At 39.1% G+C, this 19,770-nt stretch overlaps 1 protein-coding gene across 13 annotated transcripts in view; it reads left to right on the forward strand.

Annotated features, from left to right (window-relative positions):
* LOC111866169 (C-Jun-amino-terminal kinase-interacting protein 4) overlaps window positions 1-19,770 on the forward strand; it is a 114,403-nt gene that overhangs the window by 22,191 nt on the left and 72,442 nt on the right. For 8 of the 13 annotated variants that reach the window (XM_023854842.2, XM_023854844.2, XM_023854843.2 and 5 more), the window contains exons 7-13: window positions 1,756-1,847; window positions 2,795-2,830; window positions 5,558-5,575; window positions 8,457-8,514; window positions 15,064-15,120; window positions 15,581-15,728; window positions 15,926-16,116. In XM_023854842.2, the coding sequence (XP_023710610.1) occupies window positions 1,756-1,847; window positions 2,795-2,830; window positions 5,558-5,575; window positions 8,457-8,514; window positions 15,064-15,120; window positions 15,581-15,728; window positions 15,926-16,116 (600 nt within the window). The remainder of the gene's footprint in view (window positions 1-1,755; window positions 1,848-2,794; window positions 2,831-5,557; window positions 5,576-8,456; window positions 8,515-15,063; window positions 15,121-15,580; window positions 15,729-15,925; window positions 16,117-19,770) is intronic. The other 5 variants (XM_023854838.2, XM_023854846.2, XM_023854840.2 and 2 more) reach the window with 3 other exon arrangements.

Below are 19,770 nucleotides of genomic sequence, written 5' to 3' on the forward strand. Positions count from 1 at the left end.
CTCTTCTTAAATTCATTTATTCTCCTATACAAGTCTCTGATTTTGTTTTTACTGTTCATTACAAGCTCATTAATTTTGTTCAGATATTCCCTCTTCTTATTCCTGAAATGTCTGCTGGCATCACATTTTTATTATTCAGATTACACCCATTTTTTCACTTGTATCCTGTAACCACTGCAGTTTGGCTTGTTTGATAATTTTGATCATCCTTTGTCAAACCATGGCTTATGCTTCTTCATTTCATAATAACGTAGACTCTCTTTGGCTGAAATTTTGTTATTCTCTCTAATAGTTTCCCAGGCTCTTTTAAAATCCACCTGAGCATCTAAGTTTTCCAAAATTGCTAACCCATTTGAGATTTCAACATGATACTGCTCTTTACCCTCTACTATGTTTAATTTCTTTGAGATTTAACCTCTAGTGTGAAATCTGTGCGTTGTTTGTTTACTCAACTGCTAGTCTCCCTAACTTTTTCCACCACCAGATAGTGGTCAGTATCACAGTTTGCTGCCATGAATGATCAGATGTCATGTATATTTTGAAATTTGTCTTCTGTCTCAAAATGTGGTCAGTTTGATCGTGACTCTTTCTATCATGAAATGTCGAAGTAAATTTATGAATGTTATGATGTGGGGACCTCGTACTTTTGACAGTCAGATTTTTGAATGTAGCAAAATTTATTACTCTTACTCCATTATTTTTGTTAATTTTATGCAGACTCTCATTCCCAGTTGTTGGTTTGGAACTATCTTCCGTACCTGCTTTGGCATTAAAATCTCCTAACTAAATTTTCATATGGTATTTAGGAAATTTATTGAATACATGTTTTTGTTTTTCTTAGAACCTATCCTACATATCATCAATTTTATCCTCTGTTGGGACATGAACAATCAGAACAATGGTATCACACCAGTGACCTTTTAGTATTATGTACAACATTCTATCACTAACATACTCTACCCCCCTAACTGCTTATATGATTCTCTTATGTACAAAAAAGCCTGTACCTATTATATATTTGCCTGCTGGTTTGGTGCTATTTCTGTCCCATCTGATCTCCTTTACTCCCACTAAATCTAACTTATATTTTGATATTCATTTCACAACTTTTGTAAGCAAGCCTGCCCTGTAAAACAGCAGTCTTGCAAAATTATTTGCATAAGATTCTTAATTCATTTTAATTGAATTTGCATCCTTTATGTTAACAATCAAGAAAGCGAAGTTTTACGGGAGTTAGTGAAAGCATGTTATTAACATGTCTCACATTGAAAGAGATAATATGCTAAAGTATGGCCACAGTGATAGCTGTGAGTCCATTTGCAACTTTATCAGCCTGTAACAAAGTTATATATTTTTAGTAAACACTCATTCAGTGATCTTCCACCTTTTACAGATGTTACACATAACTTCTTGTGTTCTCAAGTGTTGGGTAAAAATTACAAAGCATGCTGACATTATTCCTTCTGCATTTGGAGAATTATGATCTAATTGTTAATTAAATTTGATGTAACTGTTAGTTTATTGCTGAAATAAATATTTTTCAAGTGTTCGTGTAAGTGAATGAGGAAGATATTTAACATAAATATGGAAATTCATATCATTTTCAGTACCTTTGCATGATTGTATGTCCCTCACATGACAAATAGGGACCATAAACTGCAGAAGCATCAAAAGCTTCATAGTAAAATACTTCGTGCTAATGATAGTGTAGAGGGTGAAAATGCTTATCAGTTCAGCAATTTCTCTTTATTGCAGAGAACAGAGGAGTGGCAACACACTGTATCAAGAATTAAGTTTCCAGGATGCTGAAGCTCTTGGAGAAATGGATGAAGGAGCTGATATCACAGGTATTTGCTTTGTAACAGTGTTCACTATGATACATTTAAACTCTGATATTAGGGTAAATAATAATGACAGTGTTGTCATTGTAATTAAATACAGTCGCCAAGAAATGAGACTCTAGTTTCCACCACACTGCCACCAAGGCATCAGAAGGTACCTTGATGGAACCCTAGCAGGTTAATGAATAGGACAAAAGGTAGTGATGAGTACTCCTTATGTTTATCTGATTTAACCCCCCTTGACTCTCACTTGTGGTGGTCCCTGAAGGTTGTGGTATATTGTACAAAACCATTGACACCAGAGATGTTACGGAAATAAATTGAAGCATTGTGTGTGGCTATCCCAGTGGACACATTGGCCACAGTTGCTCATGCCAACCACTGAAGTTTTTACAAGCTAGTGGTGGCCCCTTTGAACCTTCTTTTAGTTCATCACGTGTTGTAGCAATCCCTTTCTGTATGTATCAAATTTGGAATACCAATACATTTTTTAAGCAGATATTTTGTATGTTGAGGTGTGTATACATTTTTGTTTATAGTACTGGCAGCCATGAACAAATCAGGAAAATGATGGAGGCATTGTGTTGTGTGGGTTTTCAAGAAAACTCTTTTTGCACTGCAGATAATGTACTGACTGACCTTACCTCATTTTAAAGTGTATATAATCATGGTTTTATATATAACAGAGCAGAGCAGATTTGTGCTTTGCTGGTTCCTTTATAATAATGATGTTCACATGTGTTTTTTGTTTGATGACTCTTTTTAAGGAACCGTGTTCTATCTGCTATAAATACAGGCTCAAGACATGTATAGTATATCAGAATTTTGTGATTTAACATTCTAATAATGGTGTGAATACTAAATTGTACACAAAATGTGTTTTAGTTTGAATAGTAAAATTCATTCAGTATCAGGTATATTCCAGTAATGTGGTTATTGTTTCATGGCTGCAGGAAGTTGGGTTCACCCAGGAGAATATGCCTCATCGGGTTTGTAATGAAACATTATTAGCATGATCAGCTGCATGGAGATGTTTGCATGCTATGTATAACATATGCTCGTATATAACATCCTTTTATGCTTTGTTACCAGCACTGTTACAGTTTATTTCCTGATAGCAGAAGTAGACATGACCTGAAGAGTATGAATTTTTGTTGTGGCATTTGGCAGTAATGAGCAGCCTGTGCTGCTTATCTAAATATCAAAACTAAACAAAACAGTGTTTAATATTTAACCCTTTGTGGTCCCATATAAATGTCATTACAGCTCTCTGCTTGTCCGTTATATACCACAGAGCTATGTAATTTCAACTATTATTATGAACTGATTTGCTTTTTTTTATAACTTGCATGTAACAGAAGAAACTTTGCTGAGTGTGATGAAAATAAGGTATGAAAGGATCACACTTCTTCCTGTTTGAATAAAGTGTAAACCATGAAGTCACTATAAGGTGCGATATGAGGACAACTGAATATACATGTGTCAGTGGTTGATTGATGCATATATTAGAAATAATATAAAATACAATTTTATACTACAAAGATGAGACATTTATTATGTAACTTTATACCTACAAGTATTTCTTAATTCAATGTGACATATTGCAAGATGCTTGTTGGGATGGAGTCCTGGCTTTCTTGGACATGTGTCACAATAAAACGTTTCTCTCCTGCCTGCTAGGTCCAAGTTAGTGTAAAACTTGTCTGTATACAAATTATATCCTTTTATATGTATTATGTTTCGAGCTTTGCTCATGAGTTCTAGAACAGTTCTGCTGGCAACTGTTGACTCTGGGTGCATCAGACTTTTTAAACTTTTATCCATAATATGGGATGTGGCCACAGTTATACCCATTTGTGGAATCAGCAATTACATATACGAGGGTCGTAACTTTAATAGTGGCAACTATTTATTTACAAGTGATACAAAACAGAACTTAGACAGCAGTGATGAACTGAAGTGTGGTGTCCTGAACTGGCTAGGCAGTTAGGCTACATTTTTGTATCCCGGTAGCATCAGTGCATTGCTACAGTGGTGGAAAAAAATGCCCCAGCGTAGAAGGAGAATATACAGAAAAGGCGTGATAGTTTGGTATTCTGGTATATATATTTTTTTTATTAAAGTCCGCATCAACCTCAAACCACCCTCATGTTAGAGTGATGAAATTAAATTGAATGATATGGGACATAGCATGTAAGATGCATGAGAGAGATGGGAAATACCTGGAAAGCTTTAGTTAGAGAATCTGAAGGAAGATACACTTTGGAGACCTAGGTACAATATGAAGGAGAATATTAAAATTGGTCGTAATGAAATGGACTGGATTCATCTGGTTGAAGATATTTACCAGTAGCTGAATGTTCTGAACAAGATAAACTGTCAGGTTTCATAAACAGCATGGAATATCTCAAATAGATGAATGACTGATAACTTTGTAAGTTTTGAGGTTTTCACGGCGATGACTATGAAGGAAGTTGTCTTCTGGGTTTAGGCGCCGTGTATTCTTTGTTTCAGCCGACATTTCGGAGGAATGTATCGCCTCCATCCTCAGAGCAGGTGAATGGCTGCAGCTCTCTGCATTCCAAGCCATTCACCTGCTCTGAAGATGGAGGCGATATGTTCCTCCGAAACGTCTGCTGAAACGAAGAATACATGGCGCCTAAACCCAGAAGACGACTTTCTTCATTGACTGATAACTTGTTTTTCATGGAGGGCTTTCTTCATGGGTTTGGTCTGTTTCTGATGAATTTTGGTGTGTTGCTGGATTGGGCAAAATCACAATTTGTGGGACTACTGAACATGGATGCATAGCTCTTTGTTAATAAATACTGTCTTCTGGGATGTGATAGCATCTGATCTGGTAGAAGTTTACAACTGTTAAAAAAATCATTCTCCCTTGTCTTAAGGGCTGAAGAATAACCCTGGAAGCAGCAAGGAGAGTAAAAGTTACTCTAGTACCATGCTGTTTTCTTACCCTGAAAATGGAGGCAGTATAATACTTGAAACCATTTGTAAATTATACCAAACTGCTCAGCATTATATCCCAGGAGATTGTACTCTTTATAACCACTGCCCTGAGAACCTCAGATCTGACATTGCTTTTTGCTGTTTACTGTATTTAGACATGAGGCCACTGTCTGGGATTGTATGTAGAATGAAAATTTCCATCACTTTTTTAGACTTTGTTGTGTTTAAAGTATCTTCAGGTTTGTAACTGTGTAACCAGTAGCATGTAATTTTTCTGCACATTTTCACAATATAATGTTTGGTTTTTATGGGAATATTGCACTGTATGCATATTATGAGAGCTGTCATGTCTGCACATGTATGTCAGATAGAGCACAGACACCTGCATCCAGTCACCTTTTCTTCTCATTTTCATTGTATGACCTCTGTAGTTTAAGTGGCACAATCAAATTACTTAAGAAAAAAAAATTAGGAAGAACACATTTATATTTTTACTTTCATTGTTCAATTTCACATAGTGCCACCAGTATAACAGTTAGGTAACCCAAGAACCAACCTCCATGTTTCTGTAGCTATGTGTTGGTTCCTTAAAATAAATGTTTGCCTTCTTCCAGAGTGATATGTTGTTTCACATGCATATTTTGAATGTTTTCTGTGTTGCTTTTAACATTATGTCAAACCTAACATGTCCATTTGTTTGCTTTTTTTTCATCTTCACTGGACGAATGAACCGGTTTAACCATCTGCAGTAAATGACAACTTCTTTGGTAAGAACAAATTAGTGTAACCATTAATTATGAATTAGAATGTATTTGTATTTAAAATTAGGACATTGAACACACACATAACAGGAAATATGTGAGTTATTATTGTAATAAGTGTTTACACATGCATATGTGTGTCTCCATAAAACTTCATATAATTGTTGTATTCCTCATCCAGCACTGTCAGGTGTATATCATGAAGCCCAAAGCACTGTTTCTACAAAAAGTTGCCACTATGAAAATGATATGTATGTATATTACTACATATAAAGTTTATCGTTGTTTGGAACTGGTGCTTCCTCACCACAAATAGCCACTTAGATCTTGATGTTAGTTGTTTCTTGTCCGCCACTGTTTCACCATATGCCACTGCATTGTACTTTGCTTCTCTCTTGCATTGATCTAACTTGCGTCCACACTCATCTGTGAATGTCTGATTTGAGGCTGGCATCTGCTATGTTAGGAAGCTTTCCACTTGCCTGGGCTGGGCATTACAACAAGATTTGGACTTTTTGCTGGAATCATCCAGAGCTGACTGAGTGGATCCTTAACTTGTCATTGATGGTCTACTCATGGGTTTCTGCCATTATATTGGTGCATCAGCTTACATTTAAGGATTTATGGACCTCAGCTTGCTGCACGGGTGTCACGTTGTTGGCATCACTTCTCAGCACCACCTCTCACATGTAGCCAGGTTTTCAGATGCCCGACAATCCTAAGTGGAACTCTCTGAGTACTCCATCTTGCTCTGGGGAAGTGCCATCTCAGCAGTTTTGGACAGCCCATCAGTTGGCTCCATTTTCACTCCATCATGTGATCTCTCACCTCCAGGGAATTCCACTGAACTCACCAGCTCTTGTAGATGGGACTGCGGTCAAAGATGTCCTTCTATTCAGGACACTGTCTGCCTCCACTTCCTACAGAATCAGTCCCAGGTTGTTGTCACCTGGCACACCACTCAGGGTGATATGGCCCTGGTCCCAGCCATTTATATCAGCAGGAGTGATATTGCTTACCATGAGACTGCCTGACTGCCATTCGCTTTCTGATAGCACAGACCTTGACATGGGGTCTTCTAGAGAGTGCGTCTACTTTGGTGTTATTCCCCCCCCCGCAGTGTTCAGCCATCCCAATGGGTATTTCTCATTGATTTTGAATGACTTGTGGCCTTGTAAACTTGATGGGCAGCCTTTGAACTTAGTCCCACTAGGCTGTTTGCCACTTCAGAGTGGCCCTCCACCTGCACAGTCATGACTTCCCCACACTGAGCCACTATTACCTTGTTGCTGCCTATCATATGGGAAAATGCTCATGGTCATGCCCCAATACATCATAATGGCACATCTTTCTGTAGTCATAGCACATGGTGCTTCAAATCCATCACCTCATCTTAAGCTCACAGGACATCCAGCCCCAGAATTAATTCATTTTTGATCTATATGGTGGTCACCCATATTCTCAGTGTGCTTCATCCCAGAGTCAGCTCTACCAGCACCAGGAGGGTCTCCCCAGATACTGTCTCCAGAATGTATGGCTGACTTGGTTTTCTCTTGAGCAGTCTTGTGGTGATATCAGGCCTGGCATTGCTTAAAGATGCACCAGTGTCAATGGTCATGAAGCAGGTAAAAGGTGAAGCTATCCCTGTAACAGGCCATGGAGGCCCATAGGGTTGTGAGACAATGAGCCTCCTACATTTTCTAGACCGTCAGCTCACAGATGGCAATGAGGCTGTCAGCCTTATGTGCCATCCACCCTTTACACCCAGGAAGATTCCTGGTACTCATTTCTGTTAGAGGCTGAATTTGACACCGGGGCCATGGTGCAGCTGGAAGGATTGGGTCAACTGAAAAAATCTAGTGACATTGGGTATTGAATCTGTGACATGGCTTGTATGTGTCCCTTATCCACATGTCAACGATTAGGCTGTTGTCACTTCTTTGGGCCAAAATGCTGAATGTGGAGTGGGATGAGAGTGATTATGACAGTTCCTTCTTCAGTATTAGTGTGTTTGGCTGTAGCACAAGGAAGCTCACGTTGAGCCTTGAACAACATGCCATGGAAGCGCAAAGCTGAAACATATGTCATTTAGGCATGTGCTGTAAAGAATGTACATGTAGATTGGGTTTATGTGAATGGAAACATCTGTATTATATCAGACAGTCGTGTGATCAAAGCACTTGACAGTTATCAGATTAATTCTAAATAGGGGTTGAAGGGAAATATGGACTTATTTTTGGGAAGAAAGACAAAGGATTAAGACTACATAGTAGCCAGTTCAGGCAAGTGGCGAGACTGTTTACAGGTCACTGTCACATGTAAGGACATCGATTTGAACTGGGCTTGGAAATAGTTCCACATCTGAAAGGTGACACATTGAAGATAGAACAAGCTCACACACCTTACATGACAATGAGATTTTAGCTAATTAAGGTTTTGTCGCTTGGGATTCATTTTATGAAGCCACATAACTGTCATAGTGCTCCGTTAAATAAAGTGCCATGTTTCATTTGAAGTGCAGAACTCCTAGAAAATTAAAGTCATAAAGGAGGTGTGCAGTAGATTACAGGTTGTTGCAATGCAAGGGCCGGTATGATCCACTCCTTTTAAACTAATCTAGACATTATGCAAATGTCTGGAGTAACCAAATTGGCACTCCCAGCACTACATTTACCCATTCTTCTTTGTACATTGTATTGTAATGAAAAGTAAATATTCTAGAAAGATTTAAAATACTAGGTGGTTTAAGTAATATTCAGACATAACTATGAAATACACACTGTGATGTTGATATGTGTGTGTATAGTATGGATAGTTTCAAAGAAAGAAATAAAGATGGGAGAGATTGTTGGATGGCATCCTGTAAATAAATATCTTATGTTTTCAGGCATGGGTAAGGAGGTGGAGAATCTCATCATGGAGAACAATGAGCTGCTTGCCACCAAGTGAGTAACCCTTTGGGTATCATTATGACACTTTGGCCAATGCATAATTGTGTCAGCATGGTCATTGGTATGTAGTGTTCTCAACAAGCTTACTGGAGGTTCAAATTGACATTGGTTAGTGATCTTCCTGTCTCTACACTTGAATGCAAAAAATTACTTGAAATAGGCTATGATTGCCTCTTTTAAAAACCTTACTATTCACAATTCATGTTCAACTTCTCAGTCAATATGGCAGTATTGTTACATGTAGGGTGGTACACACGATGAAAATGATGGATTCTAGTTTGGATGATTGGATTTATTAGCACCTTGGTTACAAATTCTCTTATTCACACTTAAATAGAGGCAATACAGTGCTATGTTAGCTAGCTAATTACACATTTTCCAGTTCACCATTGGACACACACTAGGATTCCTAGTCTTCACTAGTCATCTCCTGGTAATGCATCTCATCACAGAAACTATAACAGTCTCACTGGATTACACACTTCAAGAATTACATATAAACAAAGTCTTCAAATCACGTGATAAATCCTCACAGGCCGATCTCCTGTACTCTTCTGTACTCCTGGTTCCAATTAGCTCTGTTCATGTGCTTCTGCCACTACTATCTCTGCCAGCTTAGGAATTCTGCTCACTTATATAGCCAAAGGATGGACATCGACCAACAGTAAACATATCATGTGATCCCTACCTACTGTTGCTGTGTGACATCACTGCACATGCGCAAACTGATGGACACACAGGAAACACGTCACGTGAAGGCCACTTACTGTTGCTGTGCGATGTTACTGCTCCTGTGCCAGCTGCCGGACATACGAGAAACACAGCTTGCTCTATTGTTGCATGCGCGTGTCATGTTTCCAGAACTGTTGCCTGCCAGTGTGTTGATCAAATACATTACAACATATATTCTGCCCTGTTGAAATAGTGTGATTAATCCCCTTAATACCATGGGACATTTAATTTCTTTGCATCCCTGGGAATGGAGGCTATTTAAACACTAAAACTTGAAAATTCAACATTTCACTTAAACTGTAATAAATCTGAGATTCGCACCCCCCCACCCCCTCAGATTTCCACATTATCAGAAATGTATACAGGATCAGAATATTGATACAGACTGTTTTAAAATTACTTTTGGCAAATAGATCTTACAAATAAAGAACATTATTACCTTAGAAATTGAACTTGTGTGGTAGTCTTGAAAATATTCCATATTACTGAGTTTTTGGTCTTTATTCATCATCTGGAATTCTTAGTACAAATATTATGCTTTTGGACATTATCCATCATCTTGTCTTTATCTAAAAACTGTCCTGTTTATTATTTTTGAAAACGCAGCGTTTCAGAGACTGGATTGTGTCTCCGTCTTCAGGTAAAACCTACTTAGTTGGACCCAATTGATAGAGCTAATCCATATCTCCAGACACCTGTGCCAGCTTCAAGATGGTGTACATAAATCAAACACAGCACAAACCATCTGCGAGAGCTAAGAAAACCAGAAAAGTATCTCAATTGAAATCATCACTGGAGAGAAGCAATACTTCTTATGGTACCAACACAAGAAAAACAATTTTTTTCCACTCAAACTACACTTGACAGCATTGTAGTCTCTTGACTTCTGCTGTGATAATGGGGTTCCAGATGGGAGTGATGTCCAAACTGGGTTGACTGATCGGATGGTCCAGCAGAGACGTGGGCTGATTCCTTGTATTTCCTGTATGTGGTGTTGATGTTTTTAGACAAAGACTAGATGATGGTTAATGTGCCAAAACATAATATTTGTTCTACTGTATCATTGTCACAAACTTTTAGATTTTATCTATAATTCTAAAGACCACAATGTTTTAGAATGTGGATCCATTTCTACCCTGATGTGAAAGGCACCTACTTTCTTTTGTCTGTTAGAGCTAATCTCAGTCAATATCTCTAACCTTTTCAAAAATGCCCTTCATGTAGGGGATAGGCAGAGAGCCAAGAGGCTTCTCTTTTTCTGGGTGACTGGTACTCTTGGAGTTAAGAACTGAGTCAATGAACAGCAGGGGAAAACCATTTATTTATATGCCTTTTTACTCTCTCTGTCAAAAATTTTCCTGTTATTTCCTGTTGACAAAATATAGTATCATGTGAAGATCTAGATGTAGATACTGACATAGGTTTACCAGTTAGCTCTTTATAAAGGACCCCCACCCTTTCAGCTGAAAGAAGAGCAGATCCAGTTTCTGATACATCACATAAGATGCTGTCATTCTGCTAATGTACAGCTGTCATTAATTTTTTATGAATTCTTTATTGCTATTGTTACATTGCTTAAATGATTGAAAATTGGATCCTATGACGAGGATTTTTAGTTTACAAAACATAAAAAGATGTATGAGGTCAAAGTAGATGAGTTTTGTGCATGTTCCAGTATTGATACAGGTATGCCTCAATGTATGAAGGGAATTTGTTACATGAAAACTGTTCATAAGGTGAAAAGTGGTAAATGGAAAATGATGTGCCCATTGCTTTACATATTAAAGTTGCCAGCTCGTTCATTAGTCCCAAAAAAATTGCTCACTATTTTTTAATGTATGTTTTAATAGTAAATACTCATTATAGTAAGGGAGTATTGCTTGTTTATGATATTTACTGTTGCATGTATAACTTTATTTTATTCACATTTATTTTCCTTAGTTGATGTAATGCAGTGATTCAGCTTTTAGCCAAACTTATTGCTTTCCTTACTATCTCGGGCTTATCAACACCTCTCACAACAACATTCACTTGTTACGGAGCCATGGTGGGCATAAATTTATATTGTAACAGATTTGATCAATGTGTTGCCAGGCAACAGCTATGTAAACACAGTCCAACATGCAATGATAGCTGAGGCTGTTTTTTCTATGTCATCTGCACTGAGCAGTGGTGGAACAGTGGGTTATGCAATCCGTTACTAAGCAATGGCTTGGTAAACACATTTCCATGTATCGGACTGTGCTGTGAAAACAGTGATGTCATCAACAGTAGAGACAGCGTTTTCTGTGGGGTCTGTGCGGAGCGCTTATAAGAAAAGAGAGTGACAGCATTCATTCAGGTCAGTTACGAGTCAGTCGTAAGATGGAGGAGTGAGTCCAGAAGAAAATTTAGTTCTGAGATTCCAGAATGATTGAAGACGAAATAGCAAGAAGGCTTCATAGTGATTTGAAGTGTTCATTTCTATGTTGAGATCTGTTGTTAGGAGACAACTAGTGGAAACAGAATCCTAGTGTGTGAACTTGAAATTGTGTAAGTCAGTGATAGCACTGTATTTAAGTGTGATTACGAGAACTTGTAACCAAGGTGCTAATANCGAGATATATATGGACAAATATAATATAATATTGATTACGAGAACTTGTAACCAAGGTGCTAATAAATCCTATTGTCTGAACTAGAACCCGTTATTTTGTCATGTGTACCACCCTACACATGACATTTTGGTGTCAGAAGTTGGTGGTTTGGATCATATTGGATTCCCCAGCAGTGGTTACAACCATAAATATGTGACAACTGGTGTCAGAAGTAACTGGCTCAGACTGAAGTGATTATTGTACAAAAGATTATTTTACAGTCCCACTCAGAAAAATATGAAGACATGGAATTCCTGAAAGTCATGCTGGCTGAAATGAATGCCAGATTGGACACCACTCAGGAAATGATGGAGAGGCAGATAGGTTCATTAGTCTCCAAAAACAAACAGAGATGAAATGAAACAAGAAATAAGAGCCCTTCCAAGAACACGTTAAAGAAATAATGGAAACACAGTTTCCTTCTGTAGTCTCCAAACTGGATGGCTGGCAAAAAGAGATGCAGGCCAACTGAGAAGTAAACAAGGCCACGGATTTGAACAAAAATCCTGATGAAATGGAGTATGAGGCTGAACATAGGGAGGTCCCCAAGGAATGTGCTGCAGTGAAACCTGTCAGAGGACTAAAGAAGCTGCATAGGGCTGGAAGCTAGCTGCAGGGTGATGTGGAGAGCCAAAGAAACTGACCCGAGGAGATTGTGGATCTGGGAGGAAGTTGGCTGCTGCCTGTTGGAAGGTGTCCTGCCATGCAAGAGTGCCATGGCACGAGAGGAACACTCAGGAATAAGTAGACCAGAGCCAAGGCTGAGCAAGGGATCCAGAAAGTAGGGACATTCAGGGAGAGAGTGCAGATGTGCCATGAAGGCAGAAAGGGAGTGAAGGACCTGGGTGGCAGATGGCTGCTATGTCTGAGGAAAGAGAGGACAGCCACAAATGGCATTGGAGGGTGGAGCTGAGGACAGCAATCACACCTGAGAAGTGGAGGAATGCTCAAGAAGACCCTATGTGAGATTTGCAGAGGGAAGATCACAAATAAATAGTCGGAACTTCCAGCAGGTTACAAAGAATGGTGGACTGGACATTTTGGAGGGGTCGGCCCCCTCTTAAGCAAACAAGAGGCTGCACATGAAGTAAGGGCTGGATATGTGGGAGCACTGTCTACTCCAGGTGTTATGGCACACTGTTGGAAAGAGGAGGGGAAAAAATAAAACATTTGGATGACGGTGATACATCGGGATTTACTGGCACATTAGCAGTGATCTGCTCGGGGCAAGTGGCCTTAAGGAGGAAGCAGTGGGAGTGCTTGGAGAATGAACACAGTGAAAAAAAGGAAAGAACAACTTGCAAGAAGACATGGAAAGCACAGACCTTGGAAAGGAAGAACAGGCAGTGCACTGAGAGGCTGCTTGGGATGAGCAGTCTTAAGGAGGGAGCAGTGTAAGAGATTCGATAAATGTGTTGTCAGGCAGCAGCTCTGTAAACACAGTCCAACATGCAACAGTAGATGAGGCTGTGGTTTCTGTCTTTGCCAAGCAGCGGTGGAGCAGGGGGGTTATGCAAGTGGTTTCTAAGCAATGGCTTGATAACACACATTTCTGTGTATCTGATCATGCTGTGAAAGCAGTGACATCATCAACAATAGAGAGAGTGTTTTCCATGGGGTCTGTGCAGAGTGCTTAATAAGAGAAGGGAGTGACAGCATTCGTTCACGGCAGCTACGAGTCAGTAGTAAGCTGGAGGAGTGAGTCCAGGAGAATTTTTAGTTCCAAGGTTCCAGAGTGATTGTAAACGAAATAGCAAAAGAACCTCATAGTGATTTGAAGTGCTAATTTCTCTCTTGAGATCCATTGCTAGGAGACAGCTAGTGGAAACTGAGAATCCTAGTGTGTGTGCACCAGTGAGCTGGAAATTGTGTAAATCAGTGATAGTGCTGTATTTAAGTGTGCGTAAGAGAACTTGTAACCAAGGTGCTAATAAATCCAATCATCTATATTAGAACCCGTTATTTTCGTCATGCATACCACTCTATACAAGACAATATATAAAATGTGTCAAGAACACAACTGTATGCTTACAAGGAGGTGTGTGAACATACTGGGAAGGTGGGAGGAACATGATGGGTGAGGAAGTCTATGAATGTTAATTATTTATTACAGCAAAAATTAATTTTGTTAAGGGCATGTAGCATGAATGGGGGAGAAGAGGAATGCATATAGGATATTGGTGGGAAAGCCAGAAGGAAATATACCACTGGTAAGACCAAGACATAGGTGGGTGAACAATATTAAAATGGATCTTAGGGAGATGGGATGGGATGGTATGGATTGGATTGATCTGACTCAGGATAGGGACCAGTGGAGGGCTCTTGTGAACAGGGTAATGAACCTTTGGGTTCCATAAAATTCTGGGAAATTCTTGAGTAGCTGCAGATTTGGCTTCGCCTCAAGAAGGGCTCAGCTCCATAAGTAAGTAAGTGGAAAACAGGTACAAATTGACATGCTTTATTGTAGTGAATATGAATGAATTGAGTGTTCTTTAACAAGAGATACCTGTATTTGTTTTCTAGCCAAAAATTACTTGCTGAAAATTCTGTGTGAAAGCAATTGTTGTGGAAAATGCACTAATTTGGCTAGAGGTTTAGTCATAACACTTGGAAGTAGAATGGAATGCTTAAGTTACTATTTTTTAGGAACAGCTTCATATTGGGTAACTCCTGTGATATGATAAAGGGCAGATCAGTATAGTTTTTACATTTGTCTCGTCATTGGTTTTAATGATTGTGGATTTTTCATTGGACACTTTGGCATTTATTTCTGAGTTGTACTGAAAGATCAGTGTTCCTTCACTGGGCACTGTTTGTTCAGCAGCCTTGCTATAAGTTAGCAAATTCATTTCTTTTGATGGGCAAAGAAAACAATGTACCAATAAAAACATTTACTACTATCACAAAACATACCCATTTCTCATGATTGTTTAATGTGAAACTGCTGAATCATGTATTCATGTGAACCTGTACATACCAGCACACCAGTCTTTTGTGTGCTTGTTTGTCAGTCATGTTGGCTGTAAAGTTCTTTTGTTTTGATCTTCAGTTTGAATGGAATCTTCTTGTAACTTCATGAAATTATTTCTTTGTATGTGAGTTGCTGTATTATGCTTTGTGTACATTACATTACATATTGGTGCCATTAATTATTTGCATTTATTACTTTTTTCAGAAATGCTCTGAATATTGTGAAAGATGATCTGATTGTCAAGGTGGATGAGCTCACAAGGTAAATCAATTGATGGTTGCTCCTGTTGGTACAGACATGGAAAGCTAAGCCTTTTCTTGCCTCAGTACACATGAAAACACAAGGTAGAACCTGCAGCAGAGAAATTATTAGCATCTCAACCTTCAAGTTAGGACATTTGACCAGTTTTTGGGTGGGATGGATCAAGAATTAGGTTCCCTTAGATTAATTCTTAGCAATTTTGAACTAGAATGAGACAAAATATTCCATCAACTCTTTTCTTCCTACAGGACTGATAAAATGATGTAGGTATTCAGTATAATTATATTTCTAATGTTCTAATGAGACATTTTTATTGCTGCATGTGTATCTATCATATTTGTTTGCAGTTTGCATTTCAGTGTGCACTGAATAGAAAGGACACAATCTGACTATAATGAAATCAGAACATCAAATACAAAACTCTCTCCCTGTACATTTAACAATGCTTTCCCTATTACAGTGAACAAGAAATTTTGCGAGAGGAAATCAAGTCACTATGTGCTCTAAAGGGCCGACTTGGGCAGCGAATTCAAGAGCTGGAAGAAGAGCTGAAAAGAGTCCGTGAAGAGGCTGAGCAGACGGCCAAGGCTTCCAAATCTGATGATGAAGTATGTTTGATAGTCTTTGTTTGGAAGGATTTGACCCTTTGCACATTCCATTGTACAGAGTAGTGCAGTGTGCTGTCAGCCCAGTTTTTCTCTGTATTTGGATTTTGAATGCTATTTTACTGTGGGAAAAGGGTTAGTTGTACTCATATGTTACAAGTATTTGAATGTTTCTAGAATTCATTGTTATTGTTAACAAGCAGGAAGATGTCCCAATGGCACAGAGGAAGCGGTTTACGAGGGTAGAAATGGCGCGAGTATTAATGGAAAGAAATCAATATAAGGAGCGATTTATGGAACTGCAAGAAGCAGTTCGCTGGACAGAGATGATCCGAGCCAGCCGGAATGATCCCACATTAGATAAGAAAAGCAAGCAAAGCATATGGAAGTTGTAAGTGTAATCATATGTTCAAGTAAATTGAATTTTTTAGGTAGCCAGCTTACAGATAGCTGAGAGTGAAAGTAAGATTTTAGCTTTGCTTTTCAGTATGCAGCTTTAGACTAGCATTACATTTTATTTGCAATACAGTCATCTCTCGATTATCCGGGATAATGGTGGGGATGGAAATCACGATTAATCCAAAACTCGGTTAAGACAAATTTTATTAAAAGTAGTACTGTAATACTGTACTTTCATAATACTATAGGCCTACCTGTATTTAAATTTATTCAACCTCATTTTTATGTAATCTCATGGCCTATTTAATACTTTTTTTTACATTACACCGAAGTCTGAATTAGTTATTTCAATCACAGTCGTCAACAACATCCAACACTTTTTACGAATATTCACACTTATCACTTAAAAAAATTTAATATTGTTGTTTACTTTTTCGCGGCATTTTCCTTTTTCTGTTGAATACTTAACACAGCACGCTTACTTTTACACCCTGACATTTTGCTAATGCACTTGAAGATCGATACAAAGAAACTAACTGGGGCGATGTATCTGTCCTTAAATTTTCCACAAATCCTTGCATTCTTTCACTCCTACCCTAGAACATTGTGTTAGCATAACTGGACCAAAGAATGCAGAGCTCGGTTCACACTAGTGCGAAAATCGTGTTACAACTCACCATGTGAAACAAAAGTGAATGAATATTAAACAACATATAAGCCTCAAAAAAAGCCTCAGTAGCCCCGGTTAAGCCGCAAACCGGTTAATCTGCCCCCGGATAATCGAGAGTTGACTGTATATGTGGATGCAAAGCTTAACAGTATACTGTCTGCATTATGTGTGTATTTAATATGTACCTAGTGTACAATTTTACAATGCTGTAGATTTTTTTCCTAAATCATTACATTACATTGATGATGTATTTCTGTGGAAAAAAAAAGAATATATTTTTTATGACACTTCTGTGAAGACAGCCATCAGCTTCTTCATCATATTCTGCAGATTGAGTGTTTCTGTTATGTTGCATATCACACATGCAGGTGATCAAATAATCATGTATGATCATCATTAACTCATTGTCTTGTGTAGCAAAAGGTAATGTGTGTAGTCTCTTCAACAACATTTTGCTTCCTTGTAATGTTTGATGATATTAAGCACATTTTTCCTGTCACCAGATTCAAATGTGAACTCAAAGGCAATATATAATTTGCCTAAGTAGCAGTTGAACAGTCAGACTGCTTTGCCACTTTAGCTGCATTGTTTGCACATTTACTTATTTCTGATACAGTTACATGTATAAGAAATGCTCAGAGTTTCCATTATTTTCTTTAGGAATGGTATTCAGTCTCGGATTTTCCGAGAGTGTTTTTGGTAAATAAATACTTCTACAAATGGTATATTAAAGTCACTCTAATAACATGCAGCTTGACAATGGTACAGGTTTTCTGAAAACGTGCTATAACTGCAGCAAGTTTGTTAAGCATTAGCCATAAGCCCATTGAACTGTTAACAGGTACTTGTTCAAAGCAAACTTCATTGTAAAATACATACCTGACCACAGTAACTGCATAAATTCTGGAAAGACAGCAACATCTGCACTAAGATTCTGAACTTCGTATAACAACTGTTTGCACTAATTGGTTTCCTTCCTGGAATCCCACATAACTGGTTATGCAGCCATAGCAAGCCATTATCTTGTTGCTGGCCATCCTCAAATGTTGATGGGCACAATGATGGGATTTACATAGCCATTCCACAGGGTTCATCATGTAGTCAGTCATGGGCTGCTCCTTGTTGTAGGAGCCCCAAACAGCAGGTTGTAGGACATATGTAGGTCTCTTTCCAGCATCATGCTGGTGGGCATTGTACCTGTATTTGTTGGGTTTGATTCTCTGTAGTCTGGCAGGAAGATGGGAAGACTCTGGTCGCAATCTTTCTGATGTGTTGAAATGACTTTCCTCAGGTACTTCTCCATTGCCTTCTTGTATAATTTGACCATGTCATCCAATTGTGGATGCATAGAGGTGTTGCACATCCCACAGATGGCAGGGCACTTTAATGCTTGTGTGAGTTATGACTTGAACAGTGCCCTGATGCTATACTGGTGCATCAGGCTCTGGCTCTGGGTTCTGGGACCTCAGCTTGCTGTGCAGATGGCTCACTGTTGGTATCACCTCCACATGGCTCCTTGTGTGTCTAGCCAGTAGCGCACTGTTTATCCTTTGCCAGGGTTCTGTTGACTGCCTGATGTCATCCTGAAGATTCTCCATGGAGCTCATACACATACTTGCTTCACATTATTATGGGGAAGAATTATTTGGATTACCTCAGACTATCCATCAGCTGACTCCCAGCAGTGCTTTAGCATGTGATCTTCCACTACTAGGGAGTTCCACTGAACCCAGTAACTCTTGTAGATAGGACTGCAGTGAGTGATATCATTTCACACTATGCTTTCTAACCTCCACTTCCTATAGAATTGGACACCATATTGTCATTCAGCTGCTTCCTCCTGAGTGTGTCATGGTTGTAACAGCAGCAGCAAAGCAGCAACAGTGATAAATCATACCATTAGGCTCTCTAACTCTTGTCAGGCATTGTGGCAGTGATTGTATGTCTCTGGGCAGGGTCTTTTGAAAGGGAATTTGTTTTGGGATGCTTCTGCTCTTTGGAATGTTTTGCTTCTGCCCTTGGGAATGTTTTGATGTAAAATTATGTTCTTGGAGACATTGGACCCAGCTGGCTGCCTTTCCTTCCAGGTCTTTAAAAAGGAGGAGTCAGATCAGGACAGAGTGATTATTCACAGGTATAATTCTTGTCCACAGAGGTAGCTTTGGAAGTGTTCCTGTATATTTGCAGTAGTCACCTATGCAGCAGTTCCTCTCAGGCCTGGATATGGTCTTGCTTTCATAAGCTATTACATGATCCTGGCCCTTTCATATTTGTAACATCACATCTCCAATGCCCATGTTGCTTGTATCTGTGTTGAAAAACTTCTCACCCTGCCATGCATATCCTGGGATGAGTGCCATACATAATTCCATGAGGGACCATGTTACTTCTGCTTATGGAGACCACTGGAAAGTCAGCTTCTGTAGCTTGAGCCAGGAGTTTTGCAGAGTCTGCAAATCCAGCTTTTAACTTCCAGTAGTAGACAGACTAAGGAAGCTCCTCACCTAGTCTCTGTCTTCAGACAGGCACCACTCACCATACAGGCTTCACCTTTTCTGGGTCCTTAGTCATTCTGTCCAGCAGTACAGTATGTCCCTTTTACAACACCACCTGGTACAGTTGGCACTTCTCAAAGATTAGTTTAAGGTGCGTCCCTTGGAGACACTGGAATACCTTTCACAAGTTATCATGCTGCTCTTGGAAAGTCCAGCTGACAGCAATCTCCTCATCAACTTATACCTGGCAGTATTCATAAGTCAGACCTGCCACAGCCCATCTCTATAGAATGGTGTCTTCTCCTTGTTCCTGGAGTATGGGGCAACCTGCCAGTAGCCAGTCTTCAAATGGAGGGTCAAGAACCACTTGGTCCTGTCGAATATCTAGGGTAATGTCATGCCTTTGTAGTAGGAAGCTGCCCTTTTTAATGTCATTCAGTCATTGGTAGTCCGCACAGAATCAAAGGTCTCAATTCTTCTT

Source organism: Cryptotermes secundus, unplaced genomic scaffold, assembly GCF_002891405.2.
Source record: "Cryptotermes secundus unplaced genomic scaffold, Csec_1.0 scaffold599, whole genome shotgun sequence".
NCBI lineage: Eukaryota > Metazoa > Arthropoda > Insecta > Blattodea > Kalotermitidae > Cryptotermes > Cryptotermes secundus.